General features: G+C 26.4%; 1 protein-coding gene across 2 annotated transcripts in view; it reads left to right on the top strand.

The window, feature by feature from the left end:
- LOC129618905 (protein lozenge) overlaps positions 1 to 23,740 on the top strand; it is a 64,083-nt gene extending 40,343 nt beyond the window's left edge. For both annotated transcript variants that reach the window (XM_055533934.1, XM_055533933.1), the window contains exon 5: positions 22,890 to 23,740. In XM_055533934.1, the coding sequence (XP_055389909.1) occupies positions 22,890 to 23,719 (830 nt within the window). In that variant the 3' untranslated portion in view covers positions 23,720 to 23,740. The remainder of the gene's footprint in view (positions 1 to 22,889) is intronic.
- Positions 23,741 to 24,546: the final 806 nt, after the last annotated feature.

The following is a 24,546-nucleotide window of genomic DNA, read 5'->3' as shown; positions in this document are numbered from 1 at the left end:
CAACAAACCGATTCAAGTTCATAGTCATGATGTTAATTTTTGCTCTTTAGTTCTTGTTTTTCTTTTATTTTTTTTAATATTTTTTATGCTATTACGCTCCCTTTTGAATTTTAAATGAAATAGTTATAAGGCAAATGTTTGTAGTATTTAATTGATAAATAGAGTAAATCTTGAAGAAGTAATTCAAAAATCATAAAAGCAAACTAATTTCTTTACTTTTAACTCAATATTGAAAATTTTAAAACAATATAAATTTTTCAAAGATAATTCGATGTTTACTTACTAAATCTGTAGGTAATTTGTGAACTTCCTTCTATAGGAATTTATTAAAATAGTAACTAGTCTTGCGACCTCCCCACGCTAATTAGGGAAACCTGATTTGAGATATGCTACAGGCAATGAAGTAATAACAGAAGAAAATAATTTGCCAATTTGAACACCATCCTAGAGTAGTTAAACAGGAGTTACGGAAAGTATTCACACGAACAAACATTTATTCTAGTAAATGGCTTGAATATTTTTATATAGACAAAATATATTAAATCTTCGAAGTTTGTTTCTACCCCTGTTCGACTGAACTTTTATACATAATTATTCCCATCTATACTTCTTGAGAACATTATCAGATCCATTACCCTTTTTCCTTGAAGTTTATTATTATGAAGTTCATTACTTGTATTTATTAATTTTTTATATACATAAATCTTAAATAATTCTATAATCTATTCCTGTAACTTTTATACATTGTTCCACAAAACTCCATTTGAATTCAGTAAATTGCATTCAAAATCCAATTCTGATTTTAAGGATAATTCACGGGAGTGTCGACCATTCTTATTGAAATCCATTAACCTTCACACAATTTAAACAATAGAAAAATTAGAGTCTCTCCAAAAAAATGAGTTCAATTTCATGACTTAAATAATTAAGCTACTTTAATGTTCCTCCTTTTAAAACAAGTTAATTTTCTCTTCTAAAATGATCGCGTAAATTTTATAATCAAAAATCAGTTCAAAATTTTTGTCACGATATTGTCGGTAATGTAGATCATTATGTAAACTTTTTGATTGATTTCTTTTTTATAGAAAATTTTATGTTTAGTAATGGAAAAGATTTCTTTGTATGCATCGTGGATTAAAAGTGATGATCAAATGTCGACATTTTTATTGACGATATTATGAAAATTACTTTTTCATATTTCTATTATGATTTTACGTTCTCTTAACTTAATGCAACTTTTTTTCTTTCTATATTGCGCAATAGTTTTAATATTTTTTCATATAATGAAAAATTTTTCTTCTTTATTCTTTATATTATGACGTGATATTAAAAATCCAGAAAAGAATATCGCATAAGCGCACAGACTTAATTGGTAAGATGTTGAAAAATTGACTATTCTTTCATCAGTTTGAAAATGATTGTAAGTTTCAAAGGTAACATTTCGTTATGTTGACATATCTTAGGATTATCAAAGCATTATAAAATAGAAGTTCAACTTTGGAAAGTTACAAAAAAAGGACACTCAACATTTTAAGGGTATCGAAAACGCAAAACCCTAATTTATAGAACGTATGGGAAAAAGGATGGGAAGGTATTGCAGACGAATAATGTATAAATGTAAGGATGTATAAGGCATTTTTTCAATTGATATCGCAATAGGAACTTACCACCCAAATTGGGTTGTTCATGTTAACATATTTGTGCTATTAAGATAGGAGTAGCAATATTATATTAATTATAGGAATTAATATAATTTAGTAAGTTCTATTAATTATGTTCGGAATAAATTAGAAGTTCTTACTTCTAATCACAGATTCATTAGCAAAATTAGCCCGAATTTGAATTATCTGAAAAGAACATGAATAAAAATTTTACTTACGTGTTGGCCGTACTAAGCACCCAATTATTTTGTAAAGTAAGAATTAGCATTTCTTTAAAATTGGTCAGAAACGCTTAATTTAAAAATTGGTATTATAAAACGAAACGTTTAGGAACGAATATAACCTTTCCTTTGAATTCCTGAAATTGAGCTGACCAACTTAATTTTTTTTTTCTGTTGTCTTTCTTATTTGCATATTCATCATCATCACAGTAATCATTATTATTATTATTATTAAAATCATTATGTAAGTCCTATGAACTGGTTAAGTTAATCTCAAATTTTCAATTTTCCGGCTATTATTAACATTTGACTTGTTGCATTCTAGTTTTATACACATATTATGTACAAACATTGATTAAGGGGGCAAAAAGAAATGAAAAATCATTATAAAAACATACATGAAAGGGGGGGGGGGGGGAAATATTATTAATCAGGAATATTGAATTTATACTTGGTTTATATTACGCATCTCTATACAATTATTTAATGTAGGTATAGGGACTACTTATACAAACAATTTCGCGTATAATATAAGAACACGTTCATTCTGTATACAAATAATAATAATATAAAGAGATATTCAATTATCATATAATATAATTTTGCAAATCAAAAAAAAAATAAACAAAATAAAATAGCTATAGATTAGGCTTCATTTTCATATACAAGGAAGGGATCCTTTCGAAAGTATTACAATGCACAAGTACAAAACAATAGTAGAGTGTAGACCACAAAAAGTATTAAATTGCATTTAAAAAAAGTATTTTTTTTTTTTGACAATAATTTTAAACAAAGGATTTTTAACAGGATTTAAAAAAGAAAAAAGAAATACTTTTATAAAACCAGTTAATTCCTTGATAACATTTATTTTTATAATTAACTCCATTATAAACTAAATTTCGAGAAATACACTTTAATTTTTATTATTATTGTGCCAACTTTACAAGAAAGGATAATTCATATTTAAATTCAGTTTAAAATTCGTCACAATTCGAAGATTAATATGTAAGCAAAAGTATAATTATTGGATCAATAAGTAAAGTCCACTTTACATTTCATATTAGCCTGTTGATATGCAATTTTATCAAAATTGAAATTATTACATATTCGTCTTTTTTTTTTTTTTTCCTTTGTTCACTCCTAGAAGGAGCATAGGGCTAGTGCATGATTTCTCATGCACTAGTTTCATAGCGTCATAGAGTTTAACTAGGTAGGTGACTAGCCTGCCGTAGTTTTTTTTATTTATATATTAATTATTTGAGGTTATTAATATTTACTATTTATTTTTCTTAGTTTTTTTTTAATATCGAATATTAGGAATATTTGAAAATTACTTGTATAATATTTTTTATTAGTATTGTATATTAAGTTATAATTATATTGAATATAATTTTTATAGTGACCTGACCGGGGTTTGAACCCGAGACCCTTCGGTTAAAGGACCGGTGCCATAACCACTGAACCAATGGTCAGATATTACATATTCGTCTAATTGTTTAATATTCAATTCAAGTATTTGCATTTTCGGAAAATTTCAGAGTGTACGTGCTTTTCCGAGTACCATGTGACTTAGCGTACAATATTCAAATCTGGATAAAATTTAAATTAGAGTTAATAGCGGGTCCTGACCGCTGATATTTGAATTTCAACCCGATTTTCCTGTTTCAAAAAGTTTGCTGCCTAAAGAACAAAATAACATATTTCTAGAACATGTTTAAAACATATTCCGGTTAAAATTTCAGACTGTTTCAAAAAAAAAAACAAATCTAAGAAGTTTTACTTTTAAATATTGCAGTACTGATAAATAAATTCAGCATTTTGATATCAACCGAAACAGAAGTATATGCTTGACCAAAATTTAACACATTTGACTAATTTATTTAAACGATGAAATACGGTAAGCTTGCAAAGAGAAGAATTACTAGTGGAATTACTAATGAAACTTTAAAATTTCGAACACTTCGAAAAAAAATTTTTAAAACTAGTTTTGCAGGTTAAATATAGTTTGTGGCAATATTGAAGTTCACGAACTCCTTAGAAGTAGAATTGTTCTATAACTTCAAATTTTTTGTGTCGCGTGGTATGATCACAGTTAACGCCTGTTGTCATTTTACAAATTTGTATCTCAATTTTGCAAATTTTACTGACTTATATTTTGAAATCAACATAATTATTATGTAAACTTTGACTAGTACAGAAAAATTTCTTTGGGTACTTAATATATTTCCGTACTATAGTGGAAAACTAAGTAAACATAAAAAAAAATAATCATACGCAATGAATAATAAAATAAGAAGACGGAAAATAATCGCCCCTACAAAACTCCAAAAGAAAAACCCAATTTTTTTTTTCGCTTTCTTAAATTATCTGAACCTTTTTGATTTATTTTTACGAAAAATTACTATACACTTAAATTATTATTGTTTCTTATATAATAATTACTTTATGAATATCAAATATAATACTTGCATAATATACCCGTACAGCGTAATAATATAGAAGTTAACTAACTTTAAAAATAAATTCTGACTACCAACTACTTATACTTACTTTACTTACTTTACTTACTATGCATAAAAGAAACACAACTCTTTTTGTGGTTTCACACTCTATTCGTGAAATTTATTCGTGAAACGAACCCCTTGTTGTGAGTTCTAAGTATGTACAAGTAAAACATAATAAAGTAAGAAAAGAACTAATAAAAAAATTGTAAGATACAAGGCAAAAAAAATCGATTTAAAATTCATAAATAAATAAAAATAAAAATAAAATGAATAAATAAATTAAAATTTAATATAAAATTTAAAGAATCATGTTATTTGATATTTTTGAAGGGAATTAACGAAGGGAAATAGTAAAAGTTTTTATTAATTTTTGTTTAAAAACTCAACCATTTTGAATTTTTAATTAAATAATTTCAGATTATTCAGTTATTTGAATTCCAAAATGGCGTTTAAATATTTTAACATTATGTTTGGTTTTGTATATTACACAATTAGACCCAATAAAATAAAAAATATTTTGTCACCTTGACCCCAAAAATTTCAACGCATACCATACTTTTCTATTTCTTTAACTATATATCTTACGTAATGCACGTGTAAGAGAAAAAAGTTTAAATTTTTCATTAGAATGAAGCAGAGAGAAAAGTGATAAATCTGGTATGAGTTTGCGGAAAAAGGCCGGGGGAGTTTAAAAAAAAAATTCATATCAAAATTCCACTATAACTAATATTATGTCAGGTCTTATCATTTATTCTTTTAATTTTATTTGTTGAAAAGCACGATAATAACTTTTACCTTTCCTTAAATTACCGAAGCATGTCTTTGACCAAAATTTTTTCTGCTCTCACAGAAACCAAATGCAATTTTTGGATTCTATAAAAACAGAAAGGTGAAAATTAATTTATTCCATCATAAAGAACAAAATAGACCCATCAAATTGATCTGAACTAGTTTTTCGCAAATTTTTTGAAATAGTTGTATAAAATTTAAAAAATGTCAATTTTCAGTTGCCTGGTGCAACTGAATACTTTACGAGTATAAGTACTATTATAAGCTATGTATATACTTAGTATATATTTTGTGATACCATCGCACTTTTATAAAAGCAAAAATATAAAACTAATCTTCTTTTTATTGAAAAATATAAAATTAATGCAATTATTCAGGAATGTAATTCTATTTAAATCTTCATGCTACTAAATTTTCTAGTATTAGCACTTTAAAATTTCTCCTAAATTTATGCAAATTTATATGATTATAATAAGTTAATTAGGAATAATAAAATAAGGAATAATGATTTCTTTTTTGTTTTAACACAGGTGTTAAAAATCATAGAAAGACAAAGATCTGCGGACTCAAACTGTCGTCAGACTTATCAATAGTAGGGAACTTTAACACGAACTAAAACACACCTGAATGGTCATTTACTCCTAAAACTATTCAAACTGACTAACCTCTAATTTTGTTCTATCGTGTTTTTTGTGTCTAAATTTCGTGACAGAAGTTACGGGATTGCTGTCATAACCCTTTAGGCTAAATAAAAAGTTCGCTTTAGTCTTTTTGTTCAAACCCTCTAGCTTATAAGTCGAGGAACACAGTTTCTTATTTCTTCGCTTACTTGAGGGACAACCAGATCCCTACGTTTGATATAATATTGCGCACATATTAGGGAGCACCCACCACATTACGAAGAACCTTGTTTTGAAAAGTTTGTCTTTTTTTGATGTATGTTTGCTTGACACAACCCCATAGCTGCAAGCCATACGTCCATATAGGCTTTATCATTTGATTATATATCAACACCTTATTGTATAGGAACAGTTTGTTCAACACTTTGTCCAACACATTGAGATTATACATTGTAAATTTTTAATGAATCGTTTAATTGACTCTTCTCTTTTCTAAATACACACATTCCCACATAATTTCTATATTATATACTTATTTACACATAAAGTAATGTATAAATTCAATAATTTTTTTATTACTCAAAACTCCTTCTCCTCTTTCATAAAGGATAATAAACCAAGAGGTTGAGAAATCAAGTTTTCATTTTTTATAATTTTTTTGATTAAAAATTCTGCTTTTTATTATTACTTTTTTTTTTAATTTATCATAATTAGCGTGAAGCGATTAACTGAAAATGCAATATATAAGTGACATGAGAAAAACGCCATACAAAAAGAAAAATATAGAAAGAGACTGGTAATAATAATTTTACCACAGCAAATTTTATTGCCGTCCCTCTTTTTTAATTATTTTTTGTTTCGTTTTAAAAAAAAAAAGAAGAATTAATGCAATTAAAGACGTTAATGGGCGATATCTATTTTTAGTGTAGTTATTCTCTATTATTATTACAGGAGTATAAAAACGACAGATTCATAATTGATTGCTGTTATAAAAGGTTTTAGAAAAACAGAAAAATTATAAAATTATTTGAACAAAAAAGAGTAGATTTTATCGCGATAATTTAGTTTTAGTTTGTAATAAAATTATTACAATGTTATTATAAGGATGAAGGATACAAAAAATTTTGTGTAAAATTATAACAATTTATAACCATAAAATAACAGGTCAAGTGATAGTGTAAATTGGTCTTTTAGCACATTTGTAAAGTTTTAGATTTTTTTATAGAAAATCGCAAATCAATCAAATTGACACTTACAAGTTAATAAGGCAGACAATAACAGACTGGAAAAAACTTTTTTCCCAATTATTTTTAATTTAGAGCATGGTTAGCTTTACTTACATACATGTAAGAGTATTCGTCAGTGGTCAACCTTAACGAAATTTTGAAATGGATCTTCTAAAAATTAGAAATTTTTGAAAATAAATCTGGCTGTTAAACGACATAAACCTTATAAAACTAGCAGACGACCGTTCTAAATCTGCAAAATTCGGTTTTTTTTTGTAATACCATGAGCATAGTAACAAGCTACAATCCCGATCAATATATGATATAAATTAAGGTTTAGATGCTGTAAAGTTCTTAGGTAAAATCAGTAAAATCCATTTAAAATTGTTTGTTTAATATTATTCCATGTTGACATTGGCAGTGGGAGTTATTTTTAATATTTCGGAAGTTTAACACACAAGATGTCCAAAAATTTATGGTACCGAATCAAGGTGTATATTTCCTCCTTTTCGAGTTATGAGAACATATATTTGATCTATCTGAAAACCATCCAATCCTTACATTTTTATTTATTTCAATGATTTTAGAAATACGACAGTGAAAGTTTACTTGGAGTAGTCATTTTAAAGCTTATAAAATTCACCTTCAAGCGGTTTCAGAAATGTTCAGGTATAAAATTACAATTATTAAAATTTAATAAGGAAAATTTTTTTTCGACTCAGTCTGGGACACCCTATATATTGTAATATTCATTTAAAGAATTTTATTTATATTTAGTGAAGAATAAAATATTATAAATTAATCAAATTTAAATGGAATTGTCTCGGTCACCTATAGGATATCCATAAAAAATTTCGAATGGATATTATATACGAATTATAAATTGAAATTTTCTCAAATTAAAATACGATTGCGTTTTCAGAAACTTTGACAAAAATTTACTTCAAAAACACAAGAGGGCAAACACAACTCAAATATTGAAATTCAACGCTACTTAAAAATTTTTACAAAATTGTATACAACTTGTTTTACTGGTATTACAAACACAATATCAAATTTTAAATACTCAAAAAATAATTTTTACGGATTAAAACAAACCTGTCAACCCACGAACCAAAAATATTTTCTGTTTTATATAATATTGTTTTTTTTTATTAAGTATACATACATATAAACTTTGAATAATTTAAAGATTAAAATGAGTCACCAAAATCTCGTTCACTTTTCTTTAGATAATAATGTAGATGGCGCTTTAATTATTGCGATTTCTTTTATAAAACATCAAAAACCGATGATTAAACTGGTATTTATTCCTCTTGATTAATTCAAAATCAAAGGTTATTTAAATGAACTAGCATAAAATATTTTTATACATACATACATAATTGAGTTTAGTGTTTGTCCACATAGAAAAATTTAACACTAAATTTGGTAAATCATTATGGTGTTTATACCGGAAATTCTTTTAAATTTATCATCAAATTATATTTTAATATGAAAAGAAACAAAATAAATACTTAAAATACATAGGCTCGACCTGATAAAATATTTTATTAAAACAACTCACGAACGAATTAATACATTAAGAGAAACACATTTAAAACGATTTGTTATATGCAATGAATTTTAAGAAGTCAAACATCTCTGGTGGTCAAATTGGTTTTTCTTTATAGGATTAATAAACTCGATTTGCAAATAATAACATTATAAATGAAATTGTGCGAAAACGCGTCGCAAAGTTAAAATAGATTTGAAATTGTATATAAGTTTTAAAACACACTCGTTACTATTCCATTTACTTGACGTGCCTAAAATAACATGATTGCATTTATAAAAAAACTGTTGTGGTCAACACATAACCGACCATAAGGTTTATTTTCTATTTTAGCAAAAATGTTTAAAGATTACGAAAATGTTTTTCAATCATTTCTTTCAAATCTTAAGGAGGCCAGAAGATTCTTATTTAGTATACCAGAAAAATGTTAATATGGCTCTAAGTAGAATTTCACTTTATGACATCCGAATTCTTTTCTCATACTAACTTTTAGTGACAAACCCATATTAAATTTCAATTGATTCCGCTAGTTAGTTCCTTAAATATGGTGAAATATATAAAATCGGCCGCTAATTTGATTTCCGACCCTTGATATTCCCAAAAATTTTAAACGCTAATTGTTTTAACACCCTGAATTCATATATCTATTATAGCTATTTTTCTATGCTTAAAAATATAAATTTGTCACGTAGCAAACGACCAAATGCTGGAACCTGATTTCTTCTAACATTTAAGTGGCCTGCTAAAAGTACGAGAATATCAAATGTGTTACACAAAAAATTTCAGGAAAATATTTTCTTAAATATAATCAAAAACGCGAAATCAGCCGAAAAACGTATTTCCGTCGAAATGTGAAATTTTTGTACCATTGCCATTACATATGCTGCTTATTGTATGCAATAAGGTCGGTATAAAATTTTTAGGGTCATTCATTTGTACTAGTACTAAGGAGCTCATAAAATCAACTCTGCCAATCCTCGTTTTTCCTCTGATTTAAGAAAAATTTCTTGTTTTAATAGACTTTTACTTAAAAATGTAAGTACATAAACAATTTTCAAATAAACTGGTTTAAATTCCGGCGCGTCATAAAATTTTGTTGCCGTATAACTTAGTGTTATAATAAATCATGTTAGAAATTAAGTTGTTTACGAACCCATATATTCTTCTTAACAAATTTCTCTTAAATATTGTAAGTTTATCATGCCATTCTCAACCCCCTACACAAAATATTTAGGTTCATATACAAATTCATTTTAAATTATTAATAACTAATTAATTAACATCATATTACAAATTAACTACTAAATGTTACAAAATTACATTTTACTTCAATTCAAAAAAATTAATTTGAAATTAATTACTCTACTAATTTAATCATATTTTTTCCCATTTTCAAACTTATACAATATCCAAAGAACACTGGAATATAACTATTTTTCCATGTATCACAACAATGTTTACAATAATACACGAAATATAATGAACATTTTTATAACAAATAAAAATTCTAAGAACTATAAAAATATAATTTTGTTCCGGCAATAAATTTCTCTTATTTTTTAACAATAATATAAAAATTCTACTATTAGTACTAGTAGCACGTCAATACTATCATTACTTGATCATCATTATAGTCTAATAAGCAGATAAATCATAAATTTGTCCAATATGTGAATGCTGTTTTTATCCTATATTGAATAGCATCCGCAAAATATTATAATAATAAAAATAATAAATTACAAAACGTACCATAAAGTACCAAAATATTGCAATTTCAATATTCACGGTCATGACATTTACCCTGACCTATGTATGCAAATTAGTTTTGTTTTATTATTCGATTTTATTTTTATAATTTTAATCATCTATATGGTATTTATGTGTGTGTATATAGGATTGTAAAACAGGAAGAAACAAATTTCAATTTTCTATCCTGTTAATTTGAAAATTTCTACGTTTCCAATTGAACATAATGCTCATACATGTGTATACTATATGTATGTATTTTGTGTTATAAATATTATGGTTAAGTTTATACATTTTAAAACAACGTCAAAAATTAGTTAATCATTAAAAAACTACATGTAGAAAAATATAGATTAAAAAATTTCAATAAATTATTTATTGTGCACACAATTTCCTGTTAATCTAATACATTTTAAATCAGTGACTCTTAATCGGTGGATTGCAAATATTTCTGCGATAATTAAGTGAATTCTAGACTATTTTATTCAAATAATAAAAATAAACTCGATGTATAACTGAAAATTATGAGAGAAAACATGTTAAAAATAAAGTTGGGTCAAACCAATGGTTTGTATTGTAGCACTTTTCCCTTCAACAAGTGAAAATTCTGCTTTTAAATACAGTCTATGTATAGCTATCACACTATTAAAATTATTTTCATTCATATACAAAACTATTTCTAGGACTGCATATATTAAGGATGAACAATTTATGCAGTCTTTGAAATAAAGCAAAAATTAATATAAAAAGGGGTTAACATAATGCTCGATTTTAAGGGTTAATTGTGTGAGTTAAGAAAAATGATTATATTTTTTAATGTCATGGAATTTACCGTTTGCTTTTTGCGTTTATAGAAATTTGAAAAAGCTTGCGGTTTCGGAAATATAAGGTGTCAAAAATTCAAATTTTACAAAATTCAAGAGGCGATAACTTGAGAGGGGGTGGAGATGGGAAAAAATTTTCTTCTAACGAAATAAACTATTTGTTAATGTCTAAAAGCTCCTAAAATTTCAGGCTCTTACAGGCTGGGGTCTAGAATAAAAACGACATAAAAACTTTTGGAAAAAAGGACTTTAGATAACGGTAAATTTGAACGGCCATTTTGTTTTTCTAAAGTTTAACTATAGTATACTGCGCTAGGGGAAGTAAGCCGCTGCCTTTCTGCGTTTGCAGAATTTCAAAAATGCTTATGGTTTCTTTGCAGCAAATAGTTAAAAAAAACCATTTTTAGGGTTTTGGGGCGGTATAGCTTCTAGAGGGGGGGAGATAGGTAAAAATTTTGTTCTACGGAAATAAGTTTCTAGTAAAGATCTATGCACATACAAAATTTCAGCTTTCTATCTTCAAGGGTGTAAAAGTTTTGTAAACAAAAAAAGTGTCCACGGACGGACGGACGGACGGACGGACGGACGGACTGACGGACGGACGGATGGACGGACAGAGTGAAACTAATAAGCACTTTTTTGAAAAAATTTTTGGAAAAGTGCTAAAAATGAGAGAAGTTTCCTTATTTATTTGTTTTTCTTAATTTTATAGTTGTTTTTATATTAGAGGTACTCAGCGCATTAGCAGTTATAAGAGCTGAAATGGAATAAAAAAGCGTTCTGTATAATAAAAAATTGAACTGAATCCCATTTGTCGATCTACATATTTTCTACATAAGTACTCTTTCGTCTTTTAAAGATTTTCTTAAAAATATTATATAAAAGGGGCTTGTTTAAAAAAATCCAAGTATTTCAATCGCTATTTACTAGAAATTTAATTTATGCGAGTAGACTACAAATACTCTGAACGTCTCAAGTAACGTATTTCATACATTGAAAAAATGTGGGAATAGCACAAGGGCAAAAAAATAATGAAATATTTCTAGGCCGTGTTTATAAAAAGATTTAAGAACCACTGTATTAAATCATATTAAATAACAAGACTAAACCTTCTCACTCATACTTCCACACTTATGCTTTTTCACCCATCTACAATTATAATTTTATTATAATTATGAAATTATTCAGGTAATGACAGGCAGTTCTTATGTTGTTTTTTTTTCATTTGTTGCAATTACATTAAAATTGTGTAGTATTTTAAATAAATTTTTAACTTAATAATTTATTTAATTGAAAAAAGAATAATCGAAAATCAATGAATGAATTATTAACATTTGTTTAAAATAAAAGTTATATTTATAAAAATGACAAGTATAAACCAGTTATTTTAAATCTCGTGATGATATGTAATGTGACTTACTCTGTTTCATATAATCTACCCCTTAATTTTGGATTAATTATAGAAACAAACGCATTTCCCATGAGTATTTGACAATTCCGAATTTTTGCATTAATTATTTATTTTTTTAATAAGTCAAAATTTTATCAGACTAGTCTTCAGAAATTTAAGCCGTTTATTAACATGAATAAATAATTCTTTTATATTACTAAGAGAAATTTTTGTGAAACTAATAAATTGTCCCTAAAAAACATTCTCCTAAATTTATGCAAAATTCCTAATAATCACAAAATGTAAAATATTTGTAATAAGGGAATAATTAATTTAATAAATCCTTTTCGTTGCTTGAACCCAAATTATAAATCCGTACTTACAAATTTAGACTGGAATTGTTAAAACATGGATGCGACTGACTAAATTTTTTAATTACAAAACTCAGTAGTCTCTGGCCCTAAAACCTCCAATTCTTAAAATTTTTTGTTTCGTCGAAAATAAACGTATTTCTAAAAGTTAAAAAATAAAAGAACTCGTTAAACAAAATACTAAAAAAGATTGAAGTTATTCAAAACAATTTCTCGGCATTTTAGTTACATTTCGTACAGAACATTAATAGAAGATGAAATTGTATAATTGAAATTGAACTGATGTTATTGCTATTAATTTTGTGCATCTTATTTTAGAAATATGTATTTGAATATAAAATCTATACTTCATAGTACATAAGTCAATGTTAAAAAAAAGTACTAGGATATGACAGTTTATAAATTTATTCAAATTATTCTAATTAGGGAATCCATTTCTAGGGCAGACTACAAAGCGAGTCATTAACATTGTGATTTAGAATAGGTAAAAATAATTTACTCCGAGAGAGAGTGAAGGGAAAAACAACGGAAAAAAGGGGTGATTCTTTAATAGTAATCTAATTATTTGCATTGAACATTCTCTTTGTGGTGATTATGGTGAGTTGCGTATATGTACATATTTGAACACATCTGCTAACAAGATTCGTAACAATACAACTAACCTGTTGTACCATCGAATATTGCTGGCATGGTGCTATTTATTCATTATTGTACTTTAGGATTTGGAGTACAGTTTTTCTCTATTGTGACGATGAACAGTGATGACACAATTACAAAAATGTTTATCAATAAGTTACAATAGTAAAAATAGTGAATAAATAAAATGTCAGTATGTAAATAGTATTTTCAAAAGCATTGTAATAAAATAATACATTAAAAAGAATTTTTCCGTCAAAACGTAACAGAATTATTTTCATTCGTTTAAATTCGGTGTTCATGTCCATAAATTTACAACTTCATACCGTAATTGAGAAATATTTACTTTCTTGAGAATAACCATAAATAAATACAAAACTACAAACATGCCATTTTATATGCATTACAATTTTCACTTAAATTTAAAAATATTTCTATGTAACTATGTGAAATGCTATTTTGATTACATACATACATACACACATCCAGATATATCAACACATAAATATACAACATAAAATTCAAACACTATCAGGGTGGTTAAAGTGGTTAACAGGGGTTTGAATAAATTTATTTGAAATTTTTGTGTGATGATTTTTATAAAATGCATATAGGAAGTTCACATACACGCAAACATGCATACCTACATATTATTACGTATAATACTTATGTATGAACAAAAACAGTATATTTTTGGATTTTTATTTTTGTAAATAGGTTTTTATGTTTATAAACTTTTTTGATTGGCATATTTATGTACCTAAGCGTTATCTGTGATTGTTTCCCAAATAAAGAGTTTATATAGAAAGAGAGAGAGAGAGAGAGAGAGTAAATATACAGAAAATTGATTTAGTTAGGTTAATAAAAAAGGAAGTTATTAAATATTTATACTTTACCATTATTTATTTATTGTATATTGGAATACATTGACCTGACGAGATTTTGTGGTTTTATAGAATTTTTTATATTTCATATAAAATGCAGTTTAATAATATAGAGACACAAGGAAATTAATAAGTGCAACAATAATTATATGAAAATATAGCTTAAAGTTTAATAAAGGAGTATAATTGGTTTTATATTGTAATACATACACAAAGAGTGCAAGATGCCATGGTACTTCGGAAGCAGAATGATAAAATGTGTCCAGACGAACAAAAAATAGTGATACATATTTCGCTTTTCGCCTTCCTTCCCGTGAAATCTCAATTATACGATTTCTGGAGAGAGGCCATTTCCAACATTTTTCAGTCCAGCTTCAGAAAGATGACATGCGTGTAGAATGAGCTCGGTTATTTTATTTTAAAGTCTTGAAAAATACTTTTTCAAGGCTTCATAGTTCCCTTGAAAAATACTTTTTTTTTAACAGCTTAACTCAGATTTCCGCTTCATATACAGGTTATCATGAGTAGTTAAGGATTAAAGGGAAACTTATTGAAAAAAATTGTTAAAAATTTCAATATTGCATTCAAATATTTCGCAAACCAAAAATACCTTCGACATACACGGACGAAAAGAAGAGGGTTTCATCAAAATGTGTTCATTTTATGTTCATTCTATATGACTCATAATTTCTGAAATATATAAGGCAAAGAATGAGCCACTCGAGAATACAATCCAGTCTCAGACATCCTGTATACATCAAAAGTTAAATGAAGATTAAAATGTGGAAAAAATTATTGAACATCTTTATATTTATAATATGCTTAATGTGATTTATTATTTTTCAGTGACGTTCCCAGAAAGAGAAAAGAAATCATTCCTTTAAGATATTTTAAAATGTAGGGTCCTTTTTCCTTCGTTTTCTCTTACTAAAACAGTTCAGTTTTCCGTATAATACCCCACAGAATCTAATCTGGGTGAAAGCTAATGAAATTGCCGATTAGCCTTCTTGTTGGCCTTATTGCATTGGTAGGTGACCAAGTGAGATCCTGACTCTCTTTACTACTACTACTACTACAGCAGCTTTTCAAATTTTATAATGAATTTAATTTTAGTTAATATATTTCCAATTCGTTTTATAATGTTTCAACAAATAATTTTAATATTTAAGTAATTAATATTTAAGTAAATTCAATATATGGCATTTAAATCTGTATACCACACATGTAAAAGAATAACGATAAACAACTTCATTTTAAATAAAATAAGAGTTATTCAAATTATGCTACTATACTCGTACAATATTGAGCTTAAAAGACATTCCGAAATTATTATTTTAATTATAACTCAAATTATATAATATAATAACAATTTTTCCATTTAAATAATCACAATTATTGTCGGATGCTCAATCAATTATTCATTCCTAATTATATTTAAAAAAAATACATTTTACAATTTACTCACTATAAACAATTGAACGAAACCTTCTTTATTCTATAAATTACAAGAATCGGAAAGAATTGAAAAGAAAAGTCAAAATATTTACCAAAAAACAAAAAACCTAAAAACAAAAACAGAAACCAATTTCATATTATGGTAGTCTTATGCCTTAAAGGTATTTGTCGGTTAACTTATTACCAATAAGGTATACAAAAATAAAGATGCTATAAAGGTAAAGCGAATATCAAATTCCATTTTATAATTTTTTTTACTGAAATTTCAACAAATTTTACAACATTGTAACAGAAAATTTATTTTTAATTATAGAAGAGGTGTTTGACAAGGATAACACCTGACTAAATCTAATTGTAACACGCAACTCAAATCATATACCGTTTTTATTCTTATTCAAAACTCATCAAATAAAATGTTATACATACCTTCCTTATATTTATCCTCCTTAAATCGTTATTATTTCTTATTGTTTCTTTAACTTATAAATTTTAAGGATCCTTTCTCCAAAAACAATTCATTGATAAAGAAAGTATCAATCATTTAGAATGCATATTGTATAAGTATGAATTTTTAAAAATATTTTAAGGAGGCTCTTTTGTTCAATTCCGTTGATTTGTCAGAATTCTTATTGTATGGCAACATACTGTAAGAAGTTCAAAAAAATATTCAAAATTTGTCACGCAAATATTTATGTATGCACAATGAATTTGTTTTTTTTCCAACAAAACTTCTTTTATTAAAAAATTTTGTTAAAATTACCTTTAGCATTAAATGGTTTTCAAAAGACTGCAAAAGAATCCGAAAGGATCAATCAGTCAAAATTAACAAAAACAGATTTTTTTTTTTACTTTAAAATTCTTCTACAAAACTTTAAACAAATTTTTCTTGATTATTAATATTTAAATATAAAATGAATGTTGTGTGTATGGCCAACAGCTCTTTCCGAATTATTGTTAATAAATAAAAAGTGCTTACATGGAGACGTTAATTATTATTCTAGCTAACAAGATAAGGAAACATTTTTTAAATTATTTGATTTTAGGAATTCCTGATTTTTTCTCTCCATTCTTAATCAAGTTAAAAGAAGACCGGTATAAATGCATTATAGGCATGATATATGTAAGAATTCTGGTTTACTGTATTCAAAGCTGCTTAAATCCATAACCATATGAAAAAAATGAAGAAAAGAAAACTGGAAGAAAATGTTATTAAAATATAATTAGAATGGGAACAGTTAAAATGCACATCATAATGACCTAATAATGATGTGAATATTGAGAACAAGATTAACTAACAACTTGCAAAGCATCTAGATTTTAAAATTTGATGTTGTATTCCCAATCACCAAAAATCATAAATTGTCAAATAACAGGATGAGCACGATATCTACTTGGTATTTTAACATATCTCTAGTAATATTTTTTTTGGAATTACTTTTTAAGTAAGTACATATCTAGAAAGAATACCCATTATATCAAGCTTACACGCGTCAAGTGTGAACATTGTCGTCCGCTCAGAGAATCAAGAGCATTTTTTTTTAATTTTCCGATTACCAAACCTTTTTGCCAAAGGTTTGGTAATCGGAACACCAAATTTAAATACTTTAAGCTTTGCATTGTTCGAGATATTACAAAGTTATTTTCAAAATTCTTACAGCTGTTGTGAGAACTTTGTACAACCAGGATGAACTTGTATTAGGAATCTGGCCCTGTTACTGTACTCTTTTACGTTAATTTTCAACCTTTAGGCTCTATAGTCTTTGAGATATGACTCTTTAATTTTTTTAAGTCATGCATTTTTTACCAACAAATCTGCATTTTGTCAATTTATAGATCCTATTACCAAACTCAGTTAATGAAAATTTAGTATGGCAATAATTTTCTATGCTTGATTTTAATTTTTTGTATAGGTATACGCTAGATTTTGAACTTTAAATTTAAATTTTGTCTTAACAAAATAATATGAGTTTTTCTGTAACAGTAAGTATTGGCACACCAATCAAATTTGCAGTTCAAGAAATATTATATTTCATAACTTTCTTGCCGGAATTTTTCCAAAACTGTTATCTAAATTTTAGCTCGGGTGGATGTTGAAGACATTTTAAGTGTTATATGGCTCTTGATAGCAAACTAATTTGTAAACTATATATGTACGTGCAATTCGGAATAATACGTGATTTTGAATTACTGCTAATAATAAAAAAAACTTTTTCAATTTATTCTCTAAACTGCAATTTTTAAAATTACTTTAATTTAAAAAGAATATAAAATAAATTGTAAATTGATAGCTGCTGCGTATTGTCAAGTAATTTTATCGAAGTGAATTGAATAAATTGATTTTGACGTCAAGTTTATTAGACAACAATTAAATTTTTCATCATAATTGCAACATTTACGTGATAGCTGATTTCCCAATGTCTCATTTTATTGTTTTCGTTTAACAAATTATTAAAAACTTAAGTTTCGGAAAAAGTAATAACTCGAAAACCTTGAAAAACAAATCGGGGTTTAGGTTTTTCTTTATGAATAGAATTCAATACTTCCTTATGCTACGTAAATTACCAGCAACCTATTGCAACCAAATTAAAAATTATATTTAGCAGCTGCAACGATTTACCAGCAAAATTCATATTCATTCTCCTTCGCTCGAAATATTTTAAAATACGGTCATTATAATTCGGTCATACTCGTATTAAAAAAATTTAATTTCCATATTTTTTAATAATCTTAATTACAATAAACTTCAATAGGTTCTGAATTTTTTATGAATTAATAAATAATAAGAATTTTTTATATTCTAGATTTTGATAAAAGTTATTCATTCCAAGTTTTTTTAAAATTCCAGAAAAAAATTATTATGAAATAAAATTAGAAAAACGTGCACGCTTCAAAATGGTTTGTGCTCTTGTTTAAAAACACCAATAAATTTTAATATTACGGCCCAATTTTAAATGTGAATTGAATTAACAATTAATTTTCAAATTTGTTTTTCTATTTCGAATGTATAAATATGAAAAAAAACGGAAAGCAATTTTTGTTCTTTGTTCTGGAGAAATACATAGTTTCTTGCCTAAGTTATTCCATATTGTAATTTGGATTTCCAATAAAATCGTGTAACTGTTTAATAACACAAAATAATGAGCTGCAACTGATATATATACATTTCAAAAATGAATTTAAAATAAAAAAATTTTAATTTAGAAAACGATGATAATGTTAATCTAATTTTGAAATCTCTGTAACTTTTACCGATATTTTAGTTAACCTGTTTTATGTTGGAGTTTAGTCTGAGAAGCGAATCTCTTAGTGATAGAATTAAAAGATACTATATTCTTGTATAAACACAAACCCAAACCCATTGGTGTAGATGATTGCATTCCATATGGTAGAATTTTTAAAATTTTTACAATACTATCACTTTTGGTTATTAAAATTTTTTGTTTTAGAATCTGACACATTTTGCTTTTGTGAGTTGACGTAATTCTTTCACAAAAGTTATATTGAAATCCTCAATTATGAACTGGTTAAATGTGAAACATTGTTAAGCAGATATCGTGAGCAATTAGTGATTACTGTCCATTGCTTCTTAGAAAACTTTCTCAAAATTTTTGGAATGACATAGGAAACTGATAGTTAAACATGTTTTCAAACAATTTCTGTATAAAGTGTTTCGAAATCAATGATCATTGTGCTGAATTACTATACTCGGCAACTTTATTTAGCAGGTCTCTCAAAACTTCCTTGCTTCTTTGGTCTAAAGGTCTAAATCTCTTCAATACCTTTACGATGGTATTATGTCGCACGATTACAATTTTACTTCTCTATTTCAGGCCCGTCTTAAAAAATTCTTCTAACCTGAGTGTCGAATTAAGTTTGCAGATTTTCAAAGCACTTTGTGCCTCGTACTACATATAAATGTATTTGACAAACATCTACTGTGATAAACAAGAGTTTAGAAATTTTTGAGGTATTAATTTGGAATGCACAATGTGTTGTTAATACCAGTTCTCAATAAATACCACCCAACTTCAAAATTATATAAAACGAATCATTTTGTATTAATTGCAGCTCATCACTTAAGTTTCATGACAAGTTCAACAAAAAGTCAATTCTATTTACAAAACGTACTACTGCAAAAGAAATTGCTGGAAATTTCTCAATCTTTTGATATTTAACAAAATCGTACATTCATCTTTGAAATACACACAAATTTTAATTAAATTCCTGTCAATTAAAATCTATTTTCATAAACAGCGTTTTATAATATTATATAAAAAATTTTTTTACATAATTCACTTATTATCAAAAGCTCATTCAGAATGACATGAAAGTAACACATGTGTTAATTAATTTTTCTTTTTCATTTTTCCTTTCTTACACATTATATAACATATATACAAGATTAATACATATGTACACATATTTAATAGGACATGTAATACTTGCAAATATAGAACAATTTTTCATAAAAATTTCTTTAAAAAAAATATCACACTAATAAATTATGCGATATATAGAAACTCTTTTCAAAAATTCTCATTCCATAAACTTTGGATTTTAATGGGGCCGACAAGTTATTTCTTAAAATTCCTACATTAATAATAAAAGATCCATGTATCCTTGAATATTAAAATTGATTTTTTTTTTTTTGAAAACATTAAAATTTAGAATTACATGCTGTTGCGCGCTGCACACTATGTATACATAATATAATTTGCTGTCTTGTCAACAGCATTCCTTGATTAAGGATTAAAATTTATACCATCTGTATAAAATTTGTATCATATTATATTTAAAGGAAAAATCAACAAATATGGAGAGAAGCAAGTAAAATCTTGTAAAAATAGCTCCATGGGATTCCATCATCTAAATTTTAATAATTTTTCTTTTTCGTTTTCATTCTCTCTAAATTTTTAGATTAATTATTTTTCATATTTTTATAATAAAAAGTATGTATGTATGTACAAAATCATGCATATAATATCCTTGCTTCTCAAATATTTAATTCATATTACGAACTTTGTCGTTTTTTTTCTTTTGTTTGATTAATTAACATCATCATCAGAAATTGAAAGGAAGTGAAAAGGAATTCATCAATTTTATATAAGAATTTTATTTTTATTGTGTTTTTTTTTTTACAAAAAATATTTTGTTCAATTTTGTGTTTCTTAAATGTAATAAAAATATTCTCCTTGAGTGTATCCTTAATTTTTTCTATTCTCAAGGAATATTCTAAGTATTTTATACTTTTATAAACTTCTCTTTTTAATAATTACCGCGCGATTCAATACCATGAACTTCTTTGACGTAATCAAAATTTTATAATAATTTTGAAAATTAAGTAAAAGATATGCTAAAATTGCAAACAGGATATTCCACTATTCATGAATTTGTTCGGATGAAAATGTTTAAATAATTGGTTTCGAGCGGAGTTCGAAGCAGTTTATGTAGATAATCTAAACAGTAGTACGATAGTGCTAAGAAAAAATTAGAATGTCTACAAAAAATTTTAAAAATCAAGCATAAAATGTTTTACATATATGTGTGGTTATATATTTGTTTATATTTGTTCTCGAAATCCATTAGTGAACGATGCAATGTTCAGGAACAAACGCTTGCTAAAATTAATTAATTTGAAACTACATAAAGTAACATGAGTTAAATCTCAAGCCGATATGAGTTATTAATTAAATCCATAAGGCAACTTGAGTTAAAAATATTCCTTAAGATGTTTAGTTTATTTTACTACACAAGGCAGTGAATCTTCTTAAAAAATGTCGATATAATCTTAATTATATTAATCAGTGTTGATCATTAGATAATTGATGTGTTTAAAAAGTTATACAGCAACGACAACACTAAAATAAGATGCGCGGGTGATAAGTGGCATCATCGTAAAACGTAATTTTCTTTTTCAGAAAATAAAGAGCGTATGCCATAATTGTTTAATATATTATTTCTGCTTTTATGCTAACAATGAATTCAAATAATTTTCAACTTTCACCGTGAAGGTAATCTGTTTAATTAATAATATTTCCATTATTAATATTGCCTTAAGATCTTAATTCACAATTCAATGACCAAATATACTTTACTCGCTAACTCGTTTATTGTAGTTTACGAGATTTAATTTCTACAACCATTTTTTAATTTAAATTTTCAACTATTTTTCATAATACCTATAGTGATTCTTCATACAAACACTTTGTAACATCTAAAAATTTATAAAAATATTGGACATTCGCCCATGAACTGATATTTATATTAACCTATATTAACGCATGAGCCAAAATTTCTACTGAAGGGTAATTAAAAGTTAAGCTTGATGAACACTCTGTACCAACTACAAGTATTTGTACATTTACCTATACACGTATAATTGAAATATATACAAGAACTTCAAATTTAGGAATTCTTTTCTATCAACTATTTAAGAAAATCAACAAAACATTAATTATCTAAATATTTTTCAAAGGATAATAATTATTTATCTATGTACTAATAATTAGAGAAATATTAAATTATAAAAATAGTAGAAAAGAACAGTAGCGGTATATAATAAATTATATAGTTCAGGAATAATAAAATGTTATTATCCTTGAAAAATATTCCGACTTCTTAGAATAAAATATTAGGCAGCATATTGTGAATTACACAAATAACCTTGTTGAGAGGGTTAAACAATTAAAAATCAATTAGTATAGGTTTACTTACGAAAGTTTTAATATGAAGAAACTATAAACCTTGTATAGGATATTTTTATGTAAGTTAGTAAATTAACATTCTCTGAATAGAATTTACTCAATCAGTGTTTTTGGATTGAAAACTTGGTAAAATTAAATTGTCCTTGTAGACATACATTGACACTATAAGATTACTGGAAAAACTATTTTTAGATATAACAAATTTTCCCTTGAAACCACAGAACTATATTAAATTTGAATATTAAATCATATATTTAATTTAAAAATAACCAAATCAATAACCTTCCTCTTCTATAATTACAGAGAGTAATTTAATGGGTGCATCTGAATGGACATCAGGTTATGGTCCAGTTGGTCCAACTGTATCCTCTACAAGTGCATATGGATCATATTCAACATTACCGCCAGGAAATACAACAGCATATGCAACATATGAAACACCACCAAATTCATTAGATCATCATCCAAATTATCATATACCAACTGTATTAACAGATATGCAACCATTTTGTGGTGCATCAACAACAGCTGATTATCATCATACAGCAGCGATAGCACCAACAGCTGGTGCAGCTAGTGCAATAATACCAACTCAACCACCAACAGTATGTAGTCCACCATATGGTTCAACAAAGTCTGAAATCGATCAATTTAATACGACTGGAGGTTATCCAGCAGCTGCAGCTTATAATAATTGGTCAAATGGTTATAATAATTATCAATATGGTAGTTGTGCTGCACAACCACAATATCCGGGACCAACACCACCAACAATGGTCCTATATCCACAATTATATTCAACAGTTAATCAAAATCAAATACATTTACATTTACATGGAACTGAAAAATTAGAACAATATTTAGGTCCTGAAAATGCTGTTACAATTAGTTCAATTGCTGCTGGTACACGTTTAACTGGTGGTATCGGTGTTGGTGGTGTTGGTAATGGTGCTGTTGAAATTGGTATTGGTACATCTGATCATGATATTGTTGGTGGTGGTGGCGGTGGTTTACAAGAACCGGATCACACAAATCATGATCAAGATCAACATCAGACACATCGAATAGAACATCATAGACAACAAGATGATGAAGTTACCGGTGATCCAGGTAGTGTTTGGAGACCATATTGACATACAGCCACATTATATTGGAACTGAATTAAATTGAAATTTTTTTTTTTTTTTGAATAAATTTTTTAATTGTTATTAATTTTATTATTAAACATAAAAAACATAAAACAAAACAAAAAAATTATTAAAATTTTTTAAAAAATATTTTTAAATTTATTTTTAATAAGTCAAGAGGCTTATAAAAAAAAACATTTTCAATAACAAAAAAAGAAAAAAAAATATTTTTAATTTGAGTCAAAAGACTAACTTTTTTAGAATTTATTTAATTTTTATTGTAAATTTAAATAAATCTATTATAGTTTAATAAAACCTTATATTTAATTTGAAAAAATTTAAAAAAACAAAATGTAAATTAATTGTTAAAATTTTATTAGAACATTCCAAAATTATTGGTAATAATTATTACAAAGCATATTATGTCTGACACAAAAAAATATCATGCTATATTTCCAATTTTAAGTTAATCAAAATAATTTTTGTACCACAAACCAAATTCGCAGAACTTTAAAGAAAAGCGTTGACATTAAGAGCGATCTAATCAAAAACTTAATTTTAGAAATTTGTTCTCAATTTATGTAGTTGAATTTTAAGCACTTTTCTAATAAAAAAGTGTTTATTAGTTTCACTCTGTCCGCCCGTCCGTTCGTCTGTGGAAGAACCATATTATCTGTCTCCCCTATAAAAGTTATAGCCCCTCAGTGTTTTCACATGTTTAATTGAAATATGCTACTATACTAACCATTGATATTACCCAACTTTATATAAGAAATTTTTGAGCCAAGTATAGGTAATTATAAGCACATTACGGAGCGTAGAGAAGAATTTAT

The sequence above is a fragment of the Condylostylus longicornis genome, unplaced genomic scaffold, assembly GCF_029603195.1.
Source record: "Condylostylus longicornis isolate FDR11 unplaced genomic scaffold, ASM2960319v2 ptg000010l, whole genome shotgun sequence".
Taxonomy (NCBI): domain Eukaryota; kingdom Metazoa; phylum Arthropoda; class Insecta; order Diptera; family Dolichopodidae; genus Condylostylus; species Condylostylus longicornis.
Note: the sequence above shows the minus strand (reverse complement) of the source record. Positions and strands in the feature narration are given on the sequence as shown.